At 49.2% G+C, this 18,952-nt stretch overlaps 2 protein-coding genes across 2 annotated transcripts in view; one reads left to right on the top strand and one right to left on the bottom strand.

Annotated features, from left to right (window-relative positions):
- Nucleotides 1–9,650: 9,650 nt before the first annotated feature.
- Nucleotides 9,651–17,024, bottom strand: nr1d1 (nuclear receptor subfamily 1, group d, member 1; the record flags this gene model as incomplete). Its single annotated transcript, XM_042343441.1, has 7 exons — nucleotides 9,651–10,101; nucleotides 10,791–11,001; nucleotides 11,648–11,833; nucleotides 13,282–13,886; nucleotides 14,955–15,099; nucleotides 15,628–15,716; nucleotides 16,697–17,024. Coding segments are annotated over 7 exons (1,761 nt in total), but the record flags the coding sequence as incomplete, so codon positions are not given.
- Nucleotides 17,025–18,404: 1,380 nt separating this feature from the next.
- msl1a (MSL complex subunit 1a) overlaps nucleotides 18,405–18,952 on the top strand; it is a 6,429-nt gene continuing 5,881 nt past the window's right edge. The window contains exon 1 of the mRNA XM_042343413.1: nucleotides 18,405–18,631. The gene's annotated coding sequence lies outside the window, so the exon portion shown is untranslated. The remainder of the gene's footprint in view (nucleotides 18,632–18,952) is intronic.

Raw genomic sequence — 18,952 nt, 5'->3', positions numbered from 1 at the left:
AACAGTGACACTGGATGAACAAAATACAGGTTGGGGCCTGGTAGTTGGAAGGAATGGGAGGGACAAGCTGTGGTGACCGACCGGCCAAAGCTTTCGACAAAAGGAAAGGGTCCAAAAAATCTCCCGTCTTTGTCACTACGTCTCAACACCCCCCCACCCCCCAACCCCCACCCTCCACTGCAACCCCCAGACTGTCTCCATTAGGTCCTCTCTGATGTTGAGCTGACTCCCACAGCAACGCAGTGTCAATCGTGCCTGTTGGTTTGACAAGCTGGGGGTGGGAGGGGAGGGGAGGGGGTGTTGTGGGGGTATAACCTTCTCAGGCTCAGGTGAGATGAGGAGAGCTGCTGCTCAGGAAGGTTGGAGACAAGTCCACTGCTAGTCAGACCTCAGAGAGACACAGAACCCACGGTTTGTGCTCAGATTGTATGTCCCATAGACAGATGATTCCTTATGGCCTGAGCGTTGATGCTGTCTGGATTACCTGTCATTTAACCCTTCAGTGGCTGTTGCTCAGTAACACTTTTCCACATTACACTTCATAACGTTCATAAGCACAAGTCTACAGACCAGGAAACACTTATATAATAATAATAATCAATTTCTCAGCTGAAACAAGTGAGTGAAGGAAGGAATGTCAGTTCCTTCTCTTCCCAGCAACTTGTATTTCCTCCAGTGAAGAGTCAGTTCTCAAAAAAAAGACAAATTCATTGAACGTCTGCAAAACAGCCTGACTAGGTTTTACAGATTAGTGTTTGCGGCGACCATTTGGCTTCGGATTTACAAGAGAAAGAAACAGGAAAAACAGGTCAATGTGATGTGTCAACATCTTGTCTGGAGAGTGAATGATGCGATTGTTTTTATTTTAGAAATATCTGTCCCTAAAGAAAGCTGAAGCTTAATATAATAATAATAATAATCCTTGTATTTGATGCAGCACCTCATCACGTCTTCAAGACGTCTCAAAGCGCTTCACAAAATACACTGTAAAGTGAATTGACTGTATATTTTGTGGGTGAAACGCAGCAGCCAATTGCGCACAGCAGCGTCTCCCAAACAGTCATGATTTGAGTGACCAAATTATTTTTTTNCTTTGTTTAAGGGATTATTACCCCTGGAAAAGCGATCCGCCAAATGACTAACATCCAGGTTCCTACCTACTGCTGGTAAACAGAGGCGTATGGAGTAAGGAAACTTGCCCAACGTTTTGCCCTCCCGGGAATCAAACCCAGGTCCTCTCGCTTGCGAGGCGAGTGCTCTACCCACTGAGGTACAGGACTCCACACGCTTGTTAACAGGTGAAGTGGTTTGCGAGGAGGGAGATCTGGAGGCTTGCAGGGAGGTCTAGCAGAGGAGCAATTTGACGGATTCACAAAATATTTATGATAGGTTTACGATGGTGGTGAGAGCTGGGGAGGGGCGTGAGAGAGCAATGATGAGGGAGTGGACAGAGAGGTTGGTACTGCCCCCGGTAAGGCATGATATATGAATTCAAGTTGTTGCTTTGAAATTTTGCTGTGAATAACCTCGCCCATGACGCGCACAGTCTCTACACTTTACAGTAAATCCTGTGAGGCTCTGTGAGTTTTCTCGATGTGAACATCAAGTGTGAGGAATATTATTATTAATTCAGCTTTAACATCCATCACAGGCCCTTTGAATTGGAATCCAGATTTGTTGACTGGTCAAATTGGGGTAAGATACTGAAATGTGAATGCTGTTTTTAATGCACACTTTATCATTACACAAACACAGAGACTGTCACCAGTTTCTCATCGCTGCTGACTGCCAGAAACATTGCTGCTAATTCACGACAGGATAAGGCCACTGAAGGGTTAACGATCAGAGCTGAAGGGATCTTCTCAGGTACAAACCCAGGATAAGTTTAAAAGTAGATTAATTGTAGATAAATATTTTATTTGGAATTGTAACAAGGTTGTGATGTCTGAACTCTGATTGTTTTTACAGTGTTGAGTTGCCTTTTTGTAGTTACAAAGGTTTCTCACAGTTTTCTCCCCAATTTGCACAATTGTGAATTTTAAGGTCACGGTCTTAAGGTTCAGAACCAGGAGATTTATCTCCCAGTGAGTGGGGGTGAGGGAGGGGGGACACTCCAGCACAGTTTGACCCATGTTAAAGGGCCCCGTGTTAAAGGTCCCTCCAGCGTGAGGTATGGAGTCTCCTCCATTGTGGATGTATAGTGTCTTCTCAAGGGCTGAGTCTGTGCTCTGGATTGACCACACGCACCCACAGTTGCTGTGCTCAGGAGACCAGAGCAAAGTAAACAATCTTACAGAGCTGACAGGAGTTTACATGGTGGTTCAGTGCGTGAACAATCTCCTATCAACGACTCAGTGGAGGTGCAGAGCACAACTCACCTTCCTTTAGATTGTACGATACGACATGGGAACAAAACTCTTCTCTTGTGAATCCGCCATTGACGATCCATCCTTTCTTTGGATCACTTTGCCGCCCTTTGGCTGAAATCGTCAACTCTAATGATCTCCCAAAGAAATCGATCATCAACACACACAGGAACATGGAAAACTTCTGAGATCAGCAATCGCACCTTTACAGGACTGAGTGTCTTCTCTGTCTCACTTAATTATCTCTCCAGCCCAGAGGTGAAATGTCTGAGGATATTTTAAGGCTGGGCGGGGGTGGGTGCGGGAGGACAGCCCCACAATAGTTACCACAAATGGTTGATGGCCCAAAGGTTCATAGCATCGTTTGCATTATATTGAGTATTTGTTATTGTTATTTCTGCTGGTTGATGGGGGCTGTTAGGCTGTGATCAGCTCCAACTCCAGTCAGAATATAAGTGTTTCTCTATAGAATTTGAAATGTCAGTTTATCCAGGCTCGAGACAGACTCCTTATGGTGGCCAATATCTCAGCAACTTCCTCCCGTCTCCTCTCCTGAGCTGTTAGTGAGGCCTCAGTCACTCACTGGCACTCACTAACCTGTGTCCTGGAGACTATCCCTGACTGGAAAGCCAACTGCTCCCCGGGGCCCGATCCCCGCCCCTGACCCTGACCAGTCAGTAAGCTGTGCGGGGCTGGGCAGCCAAGCCTGGAGAGGAGTGTGACAGTTTGTGTCTCAAGCCTGTCTGGCGCTCAGCTACTCTGATCAGCTGCATAATAATAATATAAAAACAGCGACATTTTTCTTCATTTACCGCTTCTCCTGCAGTTGTGCTGACTATGTTTACATGTTTATAAAGCGTTGCTGTAACTCGCACGGCCTGTCTGTGCCTCTGCCTGTCTGCCTGCGCTGGGCTGGGGCGATGTCTACAGGAGAAGAAACTTCTCAATAAGAAAAAGTTGCGGGCGACACAGATTCAGTTATATTTCCCGAACTGAAACCTCCTTTGGATATGTGGGGGTGGGGGCTGTGTTCAGGGGGGGCTGTGTTCAGGGGGGGCTGTGTTCAGGGGGGGTGGGGACTGTGTTCAGGGGGGGCTGTGCTCAGGGGGGGCTGTGCTCAGGGGGGCTGTGTTCAGGGGGGCTGTGTTCAGGGGGCTGTGTTCAGGGGGGGCTGTGTTCAGGGGGGGCTGTGTTCAAGGGGCTAAGTTTTGTTCAGTGAGGGTTGTGTTCAGAGGGGGCTGTGTTCCGGGGGGCTGTGTTCATAGAGGTGCTGTGTTCAGGTGGGGCCTGTGTTCAGGTGGGGGCTGTGTTCGGGGGGGAGGGCTGTGTTCAGGGGGCTGCGGCTTTGTTGAGTGGGGGTTGTGTTCATGGGGTGCTGTGTTCAGGGGGAGGGGCTGTGTTCAGTGGGGGGCTGTGTTCAGGGAGGGCTGTGTTCAGGGGGGTTTGTGTTTATGGGGTGCTGTGTTCAGGGGGAGGGGCTGTGTTCAGGTGGGGACTGTGTTCAGGGGGGCTGTGTTCAGAGGGTGGGGCTGTGTTCCAGGCGGCTGTGTTCAGTGGGGGCCTGTGTTCACGTGTGGGCTGTGGTCAATGGGAGGTGCTGTGTTGGGTGGTGCTGTGTTCCGGGGGGCTGTGTTCAGGGGGCTGCGGCATTGTTGAGCCGGGCTGTGTTCATGGGTGGCTGTGTTCAGGGGGGGCTGTATTCATGGGAATTTGTATTCATGAGGGGATGTGTTCAGGGAGGCTGTATTCATGGGGGGCAGTGTTCAGGGGGTGCTGTGTTCAGGGGAGGGGCTGTGTTCAGGTGGGTGCTGTGTTCAGGGGAGGGGCTGTGTTCAGGGTGGGGGCTGTGTTCAGGGGAGGGGCTGTGTTCAGGGGGGCTGTGTTCAGGTGGGTGCTGTGTTCAGGGGAGGGGCTGTGTTCAGGTGGGTGCTGTGTTCAGGGGAGGGGCTGTGTTCAGGTGGGTGCTGTGTTCAGGGGAGGGGCTGTGTTCAGGTGGGTGCTGTGTTCAGGGGAGGGCTGTGTTCAGGGTGGGGGCTGTGTTCAGGGGAGGGGCTGTGTTAAGTGGGGCTGTGTTCAGGTGGGTGCTGTGTTCAGGGGAGGGGCTGTGTTCAGGTGGGTGCTGTGTTCAGGGGAGGGGCTGTGTTCAGGTGGGTGCTGTGTTCAGGGGAGGGGCTGTGTTCAGGGTGGGTGCTGTGTTCAGGGGAGGGGCTGTGTTCAGGGGAGGGGCTGTGTTCAGGGTGGGGGCTGTGTTCAGGGTGGGGGCTGTGTTCAGGTTGGGGGCTGTGTGCAGTGGGGCTGTGTGCAGGGTGGGGGCTGTGTGCAGTGGGGTTGTGTGCAGTGGGGCTGTGTGCAGTGGGGTTGTGTGCAGTGGGGCTGTGTTCAGGGTGGGGGCTGTGTGCAGTGGGGCTGTGTTCGGGTGGGGGCTGTGTGCAGTGGGGCTGTGTTCAGGTGGGGGCTGTGTGCAGGGGGGCTGTGTGCAGGGGGGCTGTGTGCAGGGGGGCTGTGTGCAGGTGGGGCTGTGTGCAGGTGGGGGCTGTGTGCAGTGGGGGCTGTGTTCAGGTGGGGGCTGTGTTCAGGTGGGGCTGTGTGCAGTGGGGCTGTGTGCAGTGGGGCTGTGTGCAGGTGGGGCTGTGTGCAGTGGGGCTGTGTGCAGGTGGGGGCTGTGTGCAGTGGGGCTGTGTGCAGGTGGGGCTGTGTTCAGTGGGGCTGTGTGCAGGTGGGGGCTGTGTGCAGGTGGGGGCTGTGTGCAGGGTGGGGGCTGTGTGCAGGTGGGGGCTGTGTGCAGGTGGGGGCTGTGTGCAGGTGGGGGCTGTGTGCAGGTGGGGGCTGTGTGCAGGGGGGGGCTGTGTGCAGGGAGGGGCTGTGTTCAGGGTGGGGGCTGTGTTCAGTGGGGCTGTGTTCAGGGTGGGGGCTGTGTGCAGTGGGGCTGTGTGCAGGTGGGGGCTGTGTGCAGGGTGGGGGCTGTGTGCAGGGTGGGCTGTGTGCAGGTGGGGGCTGTGTGCAGGTGGGGGCTGTGTGCAGTGGGGCTGTGTGCAGGTGGGGGCTGTGTGCAGTGGGGCTGTGTGCAGGTGGGGCTGTGTGCAGGTGGGGGCTGTGTGCAGTGGGGCTGTGTGCAGGTGGGGGCTGTGTGCAGGTGGGGGCTGTGTGCAGGGTGGGGGCTGTGTGCAGGGGTGGGCTGTGTGCAGGGTGGGGGCTGTGTGCAGGTGGGGCTGTGTGCAGGGTGGGGGCTGTGTGCAGGGGGGGGCTGTGTGCAGGTGGGGGCTGTGTGCAGGGGGGGGCTGTGTGCAGGGGGGCTGTGTGCAGGGGGGTGTGCGCTGGTTTGTGATGTTCCCACAGTCCAGGTGCGGCCATGCTGTGTGCCCGGGGGGTGTGGAGCTGGTGGGGAGCTGCCCCCATGGTATAGTGTCGCTGTGTCGCTCCCTCTGGTGCTGAGCAGAGTCTCCCTTTGTCACTCATCAAATGAGTCCATGTCCTCTTCCCTTCTTTTCACTGTGATATAAATGGACAATCAGATGGTTGTGGCTTTGGTTTGGATGTGACTGCACTTATTGACAATCAGTCAGTGCGTCTGACGCACCATTAAATACATCTTTGTTTATGGTGAGGATTTTAAAGGAAGATATTTTTATGATTAATTGTTGCTGATCTATTTTACTATAAATATTTATGTAATAAACGTGACTGAAAGACTTTCATCAAGACTTGGTTTCTGTTTCCAGCGTCAAAATGTCACCCACTTACAGCTGCTCTCAATGGCTGCCTGGTCACTACTGGCTGGTCACTGGCTGGTCACTCACTGGCTGGTCACTGGCTGGTCACTCACTGGCTGGTCACTCACTGGCTGGTCACTACTGGCTGGTCACTCACTGGTCACTGGCTGGTCACTCACTGGCTGGTCACTCACTGGCTGGTTACTGATTGGTCACTGGCTGGTCACTAGCTGGTCATTGGTTGGTCACGGATCACTTGCTGGTCACTAGTTGGTCACTGGTCACTTGTTCAGCCACTCCCCACTCCTTACACTCCTTTGCCCCCATTTCTTCCTCCCTCTCATCTACAATCACCAGGATGATGTTCACCAACTGCTGTCTCGACCCCCTCCCCACACAGCTGTTGGTCACTCATCTCCCCCTCCTCTCCCCCCTGCTGGCCGACACAGTCAACCAGTCTCTCTTCTCAGGCTCTGTTCCATTCTCCCTGAAAACTGCTGTCACCGCCCCTCCTCAAAACCCCACCCTCAATCCCTCTAAACTCTCACACTACCGTCCCATCACCAACCAACCCTTCATTGCCAAAGTCCTGGACACATTGTTGCAGGTCAACTTCAGTCACACCTCTTCCTCCATTCCCTCCTTGAGCCCCTGCATTCTGGTTTGTGCCCTGAGTGCCCACAGCACAGACAGCGCTTGTCAAAGTCACAAACGACATCCCCTCCATCTGTCATCAGGGCTCCCTCAGCCTCCCCGTCCCCCTGGATCTCTCTGCCATGTTCAACACAGTTGAACACGCCATCCTCCTCCACCACCTCTCCTCGCTCATCTACCTTAGTCGGACCGCACTCGTATGGTTCGAGTCCTACTTACCCAACTGCCTTCATTTCATCTTAGCAAATGGTTTCTCCTCCCACCCTCACCCAGACACCTACGGCGTACCCCAGGGCTCCATCCTTGGCCTCTTCTTTTCCTTATCTATGTGCTCCCTCTGGGTGATGTCATCCGCAGTCACGGGGTAAACTTCCACATGTATGCGGATGACACACAAATCTACATTGCCTCCTCGAGTATCGACTCCAGGTCCCCCCGATGTTCTATCAGCTTGTCTGGCAGACATCAGGCCCTGGATGAGTGTAAACTTCCTGCAGCTGAATGTGGACAAGACGGAAGCCATACTCCTTGGCTCCTGTCAAAGTCTTCACTCCTGCAGATCTGGACTCCTCAACCTCCCTGGGCTCTCCCTCAGATTCACTGTCCAGTTCGACCCCCAGCTGTCCTTCCTCCCCCAAATGCGATCTCTGAATAGGACTGGCTTCCTCCATCTCCGCCACATTGCCTGCTTCTGACTGTACCTCACCCCAAATGCAGCCGAAACCCTTGTGATTGCGCTTGTCACCTCCCGCCTGGATTACTCCAATCCCCTCCTCGCCGGTCTCCCCAGCTCCACCATTCATAAGATCAGCTCGTTCAGACTCTGCCGCCCCCATCCTGACCCGGACCAAACTCTGTCCCCACATCTCACCAGTTCTGGCCCAGACTCCACTGGCCTCCCATCCCCGAACGCATCGACTTCAAGATCCTCGTGTTCAAATCATTTCACTCTCTGGCACCTCCCGATCGCTCCAACCTCTTCACTCCCATCAACAGGTGTCTCCGCTCGACTGTACTGCCCTCCTGCTTGTCCCTTGCGCCTTCTACTCCACCATTGGAGATTGCACATTCAGCTGCCACGCCCCGAAACTCTGGATTCTCCCTCAATCACTCCACTTTGCTCCCTCTCTCTCCTTTTTCAAGTCCGGCCTAAAAACCTTCCTTTTCAACCATGCTTACAGCCACCTCTCACCTTCCCCCTCCCCCCGGCTTGGTGTCAGGCTCCGCCACTGTTAAGCTCTCCGAGATGCTTCCCTGCATGGAGGGTGCTATATAAGTGCAAGGGTTGTTGTTGTTGCTGCAAGCCAAAGTCCTGACAGATAGTCCTGACAAGCAGCGTGAAAGCTGTGGTTAGCCCCCAGCAGTTCCCCCAATGCACATTCTGGCCTCCCTACAACCCTTGTTATTTGCCAGCCTGCGCCTAATTCTTTCCGCAACTAGTTTAGCAGGATGCATCCCTACACAGAGGAAGAGCTCATTCCATTCCAGCAAACATCTCTGGGATTTCCATGTATAGGTGGGATGCATGGAATTCTCGTGCGGTTTGGGTTCTTAAGGATGGCAATAGCGATGGACATGGATTTAGGACTTTGAGGTCTGAGGGGCCCGGATTATGTATATTGCCCGGGATGGACAATCTATTTGGGGAAGCAGGAAATTTCCCCCTGTATCCCACCAATGGTTCCCAATCACCCAGGGAACGGAGGCGGGGCCAGGGCTCGAATAATAATAATAATCCTTGCATTTGATATAGCGCTTTTCACGTCGGGAGGACGTCCGAAAGCGCTTCACAGAACACACTGTAAAGTGAATTGACTGTATATTTGTGGGCGAACGCGGCAGCCAATTGCGCACAGCAATGTCCCACAAACAGTCGTAGATTGAAAATGACCAATTTATTATTGTTTTTTGGAGGGATTATTAGACGAATGATATCAAAGGGCAGTTTTTTCGCTGTTTGGTGAATCTTAGCATTGAGTTACATGTGGAAGATTTCAGAGGTGAAACGATGGAACTATATTTGCTGGAGTGGAAATGGTTAAATGTGGGATGGTTCCACAATGACTAATGATTTGGTTGTGGTGTTTTGTTTCCTCTGTTCTGTGACTGATGCTAATTTGGATTCATTCTCTCTCTCTCTGGTGCTGATTGTTAAGTTTGTGTCAGGCTAATAAACACAGGAATGGCCAAGCCACAGTGAGACGGGATGCAGTAAGTTTAATGAAACAGCCCCAGAGCGTGCTGGGGCCAGAGGGTGGCGGTAGCCACAAAGGAGACAACAAGTTTACAGCAACTTATGCACAAGCAACAAGTGTTTCAAGAAGTATTTACAGTAACCACAGTATTCAGTGATATTGTTTGCAGTTTTGTAGGCAGCGACTCGACCAAAGCTTTGACTCTTGAGGCTTTGTTCATTGAGGTCCTGGAGGGAAAACTCAGTCATTCACATGTTTCAGTGTGTGATTATCACTGGGCCCATTGTATTGCTGTCTGCTTTGGCCGGGCTGTGATTGGCTGTGATTGGTGATGGGCTGTGATTGGCTGTGATTGGTGATTGGCTGTGATTGGTTGTGATTGGCTGTGATTGGTGATTGGCTGTGATTGGTGATTGGCTGCGATTGGTGATTGGCTGCGATTGGTGATTGGCTGTGATTGGTGATTGGCTGCAATTGGTGATTGGCTGCGATTGGTGATTGGCTGCGATTGGCTATGATTGGTGATTGGCTGTGATTGGCGATTGGCTATGATTGGCTGTGATTGTTAGATTGGCTGTAATTGGCAGTAACTAAACTGGAAGTGAGGATTGATCCAGACCGTTTTGTTGAAATTCACAAGGAATCAATGCTTCCCCCTCTCTCCCTTTCACTCTCTCCTCCTGCTCTCCCTCCTCCTCTCTACCTCGCTCTTCTTATCTTTCTCCTTCTCTCCTTTCTCCCTCACTTCCCCCCCGAGCTCAGGCACAGCCAAGGACAGTAAACTGTTCTGCATGGATATATAATCCTAAAGGACGTCTTAAATATATTGATTTTGTTTCCATAAAACATTCCATATAAGAATATATTACACTCCCTTCATGTCTGAAATGTACAGATATTTACAATTTGCCAATTTGATAATGGCCATTCTGAACATAAATAAAATCTTTATATCGGGATGAAAGTGTCCGTGTGAAGATCATGGGTTTATGCGGAAGGTCAGCAGCTTCTCCGAGTGCAGATTGTTCAGGGTGCGAAGATCTGGGAGCTTTAGCAGCAGTTTTGTGAAGCGAGAGGCTTCGGTGGGGTTGTTTCTGATCACCAGCGCCCTCAGGGCTCGAATTAGAGTTTCCTGCAACTGCTCCACAGAGTTGCTATTTTCAATCCCAGAGCGGTCTGTGAGAGACAAACAGGAGGTTAGACGCTGCCTGCTCCGACTTCATGACATTCCAAGTTGTCAGTAGCGGCAAGAGAGAGAGAGAGGGAGACAAATCACCAGGAGAAAGGCAATCCAGTGTGAGAAGAAGGAAGCTCATGTATATTCAGTGAACTCCAAGGGGAAAGATCTGAGTGACCAGCTTTCCAGAGTGGGGAGGGTGGTGGCTGGTGAGCGGAGCAGGGCTGGTGGGCAGGGTTGGGCGGGACTGGTGGATGGGGGGGCGGAGCATGACTGGTGGGCGGGGCTGGTGACCGGGGCAGGGCTGGTGAGCGGGGTTGGTGGGCAGGGCGGGGGTTGGGCGCGCATGGCTGGTGGCCAGGGCATGGCGGGTGGATGGGGCGGGGTGGGGCTGGTGGACATGGCTGCTGTTGACCGGGGCATGGCTGGAGGGCGGGACCGGTGGGCGGAGCCGATGGGCACTGCGGGGCTGGTGGGTGGGCTGAGCGGGGCACGGCTGGTGGGCGGAGCCAGTGGGCGGGGGGCTGGCCAGGGCGTGGCTGGGGAGTGGCTGGTGGGTGGGACCAGTGGGCGGGGCTGGGGTTGGGGTTGGCCAGGGCATGGCTGGTGGGTGGGACGGGGCTGGTGGACCGGGCATGGCTGGTTGGCGGGACGGGGCCGGTGGGCAGGGCTGGGGCTCAATGGTTACCTGCGGAGACCAGCACCACAGCTGTGAACAGCCCAAGCTCCTCCTCGCTCAGGTGCAGGGAGGCCAACTTCTCACTGAAGTCAAACATGGAGTTGAGCAGGTCGCCCATGCCCATCCCCCGCAGCTCACTAACAGAGTATGCTGTCCCACTGATGAAGGTGACCGTCTGCTCCTTCATGTTGAACAATGAGGCAAATCTCACCATCAGGACCTGCAGAAAATGAAATCCTTGTCAGACGCTGAGCGTTCTATTCTAGTCCACACTTCACTGGCTATTCTCTGCAGCTATAATTTGGTGCAAGATCATAAGACCTTGGTGAGGAATGGTGGTTCAGGCCGGGGCACTGGACACATTTAAAAAGCAGCTTGAGGCAGTGATGGAGGAGTGGGGGTGGGTTCTGGAAGTATGAGATGGGATGGGCAGGAGGGTCTTCTTCATCCAAACCAACTTTGTGAACAAGATCTATCAACTATCCAGACTAGGTACAACAACATTTATATAGTGACCCTCACGCAGGGTACCGTATAATCCTGTCGCTCAGTGTTTAGAGCACTCGCCGCATTTCGCCCACAAAATATACAGTTAATTCACTTTACAGTATATTCTGTGAAGCGCTTTGAGAAGTCTCGAAGACACAATAAGACACTTTATCAAATGCAAGGATTATTATTACTGCCCTAACTGGGAACTAATCAGAGCTTAGTAACTTACAATCTTAAAAGTTACCTTTGAAAATGAACTCTAATGGTTATTTTCAGGCACTGATAGGGATACAATACAATTACATTTAAACAGCACCTTCATGTCTAGCCATTAACCACCAAAGCAACGACCTGGGATTGAGCTGCAAGCTTACCTCAAATGCACCTGCTTTCAGTAGAGTGACCTGGTCTTGCTGGGACAACTCCTTGAAGCCTGGGATAAGTTTTGCAAATTCCACAACTTCTTTAACAGCTGGTGTGAAGCTCAGTGAGAAATCCTCCCAGATCTCTTGTACAGAGCGATTGCAGTGTGCGTGTGGGTGCGTGTTCATTGGGCAGGCCTGCGCAAACAAACACTGGCATTACTTTGTTTCTGAGGAGATCACTTTCACCACTTTCATCGGGATGTACAGGAAGTACAATGAATCAACGCTAATCATAGATTCCTTTAGCCGGTGAGGCTCCATCAGTGACAAGCCTGCCTCATCCTGGAGCTCAATGGCAGACTTACACCTGCTGAACAAACCATGTGGTGTGTTCCTCAGAAAGCCCATTTAGATCCATCACTGCCTCTTGTCATTCTCACCCACACAAACACAAGAGCGTGTTATAGACATAGTTGAAGGTGTATATGCTCTGGTAAGTGAGGAGATAGCTTCATCCATTGAGGCTCAGTGATGAGGCAGTGCTGAGTGAGTTTTACAGTTCACATTTCTAGCCTTAAGCTCAAAACCTTAACCCAAATGATTGTACAGAAAATTCTAAAATTCAGACTTAATTTGGAAGCCAGTTTTCTACAGCCCTTTTTTTAAAGACTCCCATTTGATAAATAAATCATATAATAAATAATACATATTTGCAGTTTGCAAAACTTTGCACAAACTTGCATTTTAAAAAATTATCCAAACATGAACATTTAACACCAAGGAAGTTATGCTGAACCTCTACAAAGCGCTGGTGAGGCCTCAACTGGAGTATTGTGTACAATTCTGGGCACCACAATTTAGGAAGTGTGGTGCCCAGAGACAGTGCAGAGGAGATTTACCAGAATGATACCAGGGATGAGGGACTATAATTATGTGGAGATGAGATTGTTGCTGGGATTGTTCTCCTTGGAGCAGAGAAGGTTGAGGGAAGATTTAATCGAGGTGTTCAAAATTATGAAGGGTTTTGATAGAGAAGGAGAAACTGTTTCCTCTGGCGGGTGGGGTGGTACCCAGAGGGCACGGATTTAAGATAATTGGCAAAAGAACCAGAGGGGAGACAAAGAGACATTTCTTTTACCCAGAGAGTTGTTATGGTCTGGAACACACTGCCTGGAAGGCTGGTGGAGCAGATTTGATAATAGCTTTCAAAAGGAAATTGGATAGGGACTTAGAAAGGAAAAATGTGCAGGGTTTAATGTTGTAAAGGTGGGGGAGTGGGACTAGTTGGTAGCTCTTTCAAAGAGCCGGTACAGGAACGATGGGCATAATGACCTCCTGCCAGATTCTTTGATTCTATGATTACTACATATAACGATTTTAGTGATATTAAAATCCTTAAGAGTTTTAAAAATGTTCCTGACTTTTGGGGGTTGATAGCAATATTCTGGATGGACTTTCACAGCATAAGGGTGCGTTTATGAAAATGCTCTTTAATGTTTTTAACTATGTACATTGGTAGAAAGTTCAATTTACTCATTATAAAAATATTTCTTGTGAACCTGCCCTTTAAGAATTGCTCAAACCCCATTTGATTGATTAAATGAATTTGATTGATTAAATGAAGCCTGATGGCAATGGCTTACCAGAATTACGCTGCTCATTCCTTTCCAAGGGCAGGTCTGACCATTGCCAGTTTCTCTCGCCTCACTGTCACTGCAGCTATATTTAGTGTATAACTGTTGCCCACTAGTTTGATTGTGGTAATGTCCATTCATGTGTCCATTCGAATGGCCGTTAGAGTGGGGCGATGCATAGCTGTTGTTCGGTGAGCTGCCGTTGTTTTTGTGAAAGATGTTGTTGTCCTGATGGTAGATGGTGTTCATGCCGTTGATGTGGTAGCCATTAAGGCAGCAATTGGCATTGTGGTTCCCCAGCTCTCTGTTGTAGTGACAGGCTGACAATGTTTGCTTTAACTTGTCATGGGCGTAGGTGAAGGTTTCCTTGTGGGCTCTGGTAATTGAGCAAATGACTTCATCCATCGAGGCCTCGGTGCTGGGGCAGTAGAGAGGCAGCTGTGGCTGCACAGGTGCAGGCAACGGTGCCTCAAGTGGCCAATTCTGCTGCTGGGGCTGGATTTCGTTCTGCAGTTTGCCATTGAGTTGAATGTTGACCATGTTCACCATAGCGCTCTGCATCTCTGCCAACATCCGCTGCTTCTCTCGTTTCGGAATGCGCCCAAAACGCACAGCTACAAGAGAAAGAGGCACTTTACAAAACAGGTTCCACTTTGTATCCTGGTGACCTCCTACAGTGTTGTGCTGTCAACGTAAAAACACTCTTGAGCCGCACATCTATTAGGCAAAGAGTCACATGGTAAAACTCGCATAACTCTTATCTTTATAAATCATATAATAGTCTAAGTCGTACATCCCCCCCGAGTCCCATTCAGTTTTCTATCAAAATCACTTAGATTTCTTTGTGCTACTCATTTTGATCAACTCCTAACTCATAACTCAGCTCCCCTACACTCCATTACTCCCACACGTACCGGCTGTATTGAATTACGCCCGGGCAGTGTAGAATATTGATTAAATCGTCTATTATACAACTTATACTGTTTGCCTGTAACTTGGACTTCACATAAGTCAGATTAAATGTTATGATTCTTGACTGATTCGACTTCTGCAAGTTTTTCTGTATTCCCAAGGCCAGGGTGTGAATCCTATTGATAAGACCTATACAAAAAAATACAGTTACTCCACTTTACAGTAAATCTTGTAAGCACTTTCTGAAAAGTGCTGTATGAAATCATAGAATCATAAAGGCTTACAGTATAGAAGGAGACCATTCAGCTTGTGCCGAATCTTTGAAAGAGTTACCAGCTGGTCCCACTCGCCTCACTCTCACACCAGAGCCCTGCAAATTCTTTCTTTCTAAATACCTATCCAATTCCCTTTTGAAAGTTATTATCGAAGCTGTTTCCACCAGCCTTTCAGACCATAACAACACAATGGAAGGATTATTGTTGTTATTAATACGAGTGCCCTTCTCAACCCCAGGGGATGCTGTTAGGATTGGACTTGGCTCACAACGGGCATCATGGTGTGTGATGACCTGGATCTCATCTCTGCAGTCAGGGCAGTGTGAGGACAAGGTGGTCACCACACGCTCCCTGACATCTGTCAACACACACTATCATGGCTTCATATATGGTCATTTGAGGAAAATAAATAGCACCGAGAACAAAACCGTCAGAGTATCAAGAAAAAAGACGGGAGCAGGATAATCTGCATGATGTTAAGTATAAGAGACTCACCGTCCCTGGACATCCCAACAGCGAGACACTTCTTGAAGCGACATTGCTGACAACGGTTCCTGTTGATCCGTACGATGGTGCAGTTCTCGTTCTTTAGACACTTCTTGTACTGGATGTTCTGCTGAATGCTTCTCCGAAAGAATCCCTGAGCGATACGAGACCGAACCCCAACATTAACATAAATATGTTCGATTTCCCAAACTTTGTGCAAGGTGAACGTATCAAGAAGCAGAAACCTTGACTCAACAACGCATTAAACATCACCTTTCAATCCAGACTGGGACACAAATTCCTCAAAAGCTGCACTTTCTGTAACTGTGTCTGATCATCTGGTTGTTGCAAACTAACCTGTTACTAACCACCTGAACTTGTTTAACTCAAAGTAACCTGAGATGAGATACCCTCATACTTTATATGTAACGGCTTAATTGTATGTTTACACGCGTTTTCATGAAATCAAGGATAACTATCAGAGTGATATTGGCTTTTGCCTGAATATCTAGATGTGATCTGAATGCATTTGTACACACTGTTTGCACAAGTACTTAGGCACATCCATGTATCTATTTATTGTATGTATATATAGACATGTATGTTCTAAATGTGTCAACAGTCGTGTATTTATTTCTGCTCATGGGTGCAATGTTGCATGATTTACACAGAAATTCCTTACCTTGCAACCCTCACAGGCGTGGACTCCATAGTGGAAACCAGATGCCACATCTCCACATACTTTACACAAGAGAATCATCCCACTGATTTCTAGGAGAAGAGAAAAAACAACAAATTGCATTGATCTTGTGATGTTCACGTCAGGAGGACATCCCAAGTACCACTCATGAGGTTAGTGTCTCAGAGTACTGCACCCAGAAAGCAATTCATTCAGTCGTTACAAACTACTGAACAGGGCAGGAGTAGAACACAGCCTTGACATTGATATTTCTGTCAATCCTACAATAAATCATTGTGTATGGATTTTCACAGACGCTTCATTTATCATATATTTGTTTACAATCTATCTGAGCAAAGACTCCAGACTTCCCGTTTGAATTCTGCCCCAGTAGTGACAAAATAATGTCAACAAAATACCTGTCCACAAGATTCAAAAGCATCATCTCTGGCGTTCAATAAATTGTGTTGCTTCAGTCAGTCCTAGAACCTGTTAAAGCTCCTCCATGATCTGCCCACCAGTTATGACTAATGAAGATTCTTAGTGAAAAAGGTTAAATGTGCAGTGGTGTTGGGGTCTATTCTGCTCATATAATAGATTTGACGCTGTGGGCAAAGAGCTTTGCTGCTCTCTGTTATGTACATAAGAATATAAGAACATAAGAAATGCCGGACGATAAAAGATCAAGGCCCATGTAGTTCACCTTCCTGGCGGTCAAATGCACATATGTCCTGAACTCCCTATGTATTTTATCCCATAATGTTATTTTAAAGTGAGTATTTACCATAAAGTAAGTTTCCCCATTGTGGCCCTGTATGCTTTGCTTATAAATGACTCCAATGCAAACAGAGTAACAAAGAGCAATTATTTTCAGAGATGGAGAGGCTCAGCGACCACCCCCTACCATGAGATACTCACGATATTGACCTTGAGAGGAATCCCCTGGGATTGAAACCCACAACTTTCTGCTCCCAAGCTTGGTGCTGAACTTAGGATCTTGGAGATGTTTAAGAGGGAAACAGACAGAAACCTGAACACCAAGGCTTACTAAAGCTCGCTAAAGGTTACTCACTTGTAATGGCAGAGCTGCTTTTACTGGTGGAAACGATGTTACCATCGTCTGTGGATAGTTTCAAGTTGCTGAAGGAGCCACTGTTTGAGCATTCCTCTCCGCACACTGAGTTGCTCCTGTAGTGATGACTGTCCTGGGAGCCGGAGCTGGTGGGAGACGGTGGTAACGGAGAACACGACTGAGATAGCGACTGGAAACTGCTGTTTGAGTTATCGTTGCACAGCAACACTGGGCTTGAGGATGAGCTGACGGGTCCGATATAGGTGATGACTCCCCCTGTAGTGCAGCACAGAGAGAAACAGCTGTAGCGCCACAATAACTTGTGTTTACATTACGCCCTTCGTGCAGGATAGCGTCCTGGGCTGGGTTAACGTGTGCTGAGTGGAAGAATTCTCTGCCCTTCCACGTCCTGCCGATGAGCCAGGCTGCACTGTCATCAGCAGCGCTCTGGAATACTGCGGACCCAGACTACCGAGAACCATGCAGGGCTTTAGTATCAATCTGAATCAATTTTATTCCAATATTCCATTGTCAAGTAAAGCAGAAAAACAAACCATTTTGTAATCAGCCAGCAATAAGAATGCATAATTGTGGACAAAGATAATATTCAACCAATTAATTCCTGGATATAATTCTTCACTTTTAAAAACACAAATCCTGTAAATCACTGAAACACAAAATTCTTGTCAGCATGAGATACCCACATTTGCACTTTATATTTCAAAATTAAATTTATATGAATGTCAGACTTAGTGGTGTTACAGAACTAAACCTCAGCAAGATCTTTAAAGCATCCTGTACATAGCAACGAAGGTGCCTGATATAAGCAGCATCCAGCAGTTAAATAGTTAATCTTACTGTCTAGACACGTGTTAGCTGTGAGCAGCAATCCAGGTCAGGGGCAGTGCCGTGCAGCTTGTTCTGGGCTGAAATGCGTGTCTGTGCCTCGTGACTGTGTGACATCCCTACGCAAACACACACACATGCCTATCCCGACACACACTGGGTGTTGCCTGTCCCGTATACACACATCACGTGTTGCCTGTCCTGTTAGGGGAGGAGCCCACGCGGGACGGGAGGAGCCCCCCGCGGTGGGGAGCCCGCGCTGGGGGGAGGAGCATGTGCTCGGGGGGAGGAGCCTCTCCCCCCTCCCACCTCTATCCCCCAGACCCTCCTTCCACCCATCTTCAGGGTGAACATAAAGAACATTCTAAGGGAAATAACATTCTAGCGAGGTTGCAGGCCTGTGGGATGGGGTTCCAGGGGGTGGGGACAGAGAGGCTGAAGGTCCGGCCGCCGATGGTGGGGGACATGGAGGAGGCCGGAGCCTGCTGAGCGGAGGGAGAGGACAGGTTGGTTAGGGGTTAGCAGGTAAGAGGGGCAAGACCATGGCCTTGAAGGTGAGGACGAGGATTTTGAACTCGATCCTCTGAGGGCTGGGCTAGGCTCTGTATGATTATATGATCAGGTTATATGGTCAGACCATGGGTCACGCGTGTGTGTGGGGGGGAATGAGTTGATGAGTCTGTATGCATCTGGTGTGCGTGTGACTGATCATGGAGTTCCGATGAGGCCAGAGGCATTTTTTCAGGTTGTTGCCACTCGACAAAAGGAAACGCAGCGTGAAATTCCTAGCGTCACTTTCTCGTGGTCAGCGCTCTTTTAATGTGGATTATATTTCTCTGAAGCAGAGGTTCCCGTCTATAAGTCAATTTGTTCTCTTCTCCTTGCAGAAGAAATGTACAAAACTTGGAGTGGTTAATGCCTAGAACTAGCACAGACTCACTAGATTGTGATCAGGACAGAATACTCTTTTGGGTAATTGTAACTAGGCCGTTTGAATTTTGATTTGTTTTCTTCCTATTAGAATTTAGATGACAGTGCGTTCACAAAAAGACATGCAAAGCTTGAGCTTGATGAGAAAAGAAGGAAAAGGTAAGTGAATCATTAATGTTATTAATGTTAGGAACATTCTTACCTTTAAAACCAATTTAATGTTTTCCAATTAATCACAAAATGGGACTTTAAACTCACAGTCTAGGCAGTTAGATAATGAAAAAACAAGGAAAGTTGTAATTTTGTGCAGTGGTTTGTGCGAAGTCATGTCTGCAGCACTATATAAATTGCATTTATATAGTGTTCCTGTGCCAAGGCACTGGGCAGTGGAGGTGGAGGCCAATGGAGGTGGGGACCAGTGGGGGCGGGAAGATGACTGAAAGAACAGTCAAAGAGTAAGGTCATGAGATGGTCCACGTA

Source organism: Callorhinchus milii, unplaced genomic scaffold, assembly GCF_018977255.1.
Source record: "Callorhinchus milii isolate IMCB2004 unplaced genomic scaffold, IMCB_Cmil_1.0 Scaffold23, whole genome shotgun sequence".
Taxonomy (NCBI): domain Eukaryota; kingdom Metazoa; phylum Chordata; class Chondrichthyes; order Chimaeriformes; family Callorhinchidae; genus Callorhinchus; species Callorhinchus milii.
The sequence above is the reverse complement of the archived record's forward strand: the minus strand, read 5'-3'. Positions and strand labels throughout refer to the sequence as shown.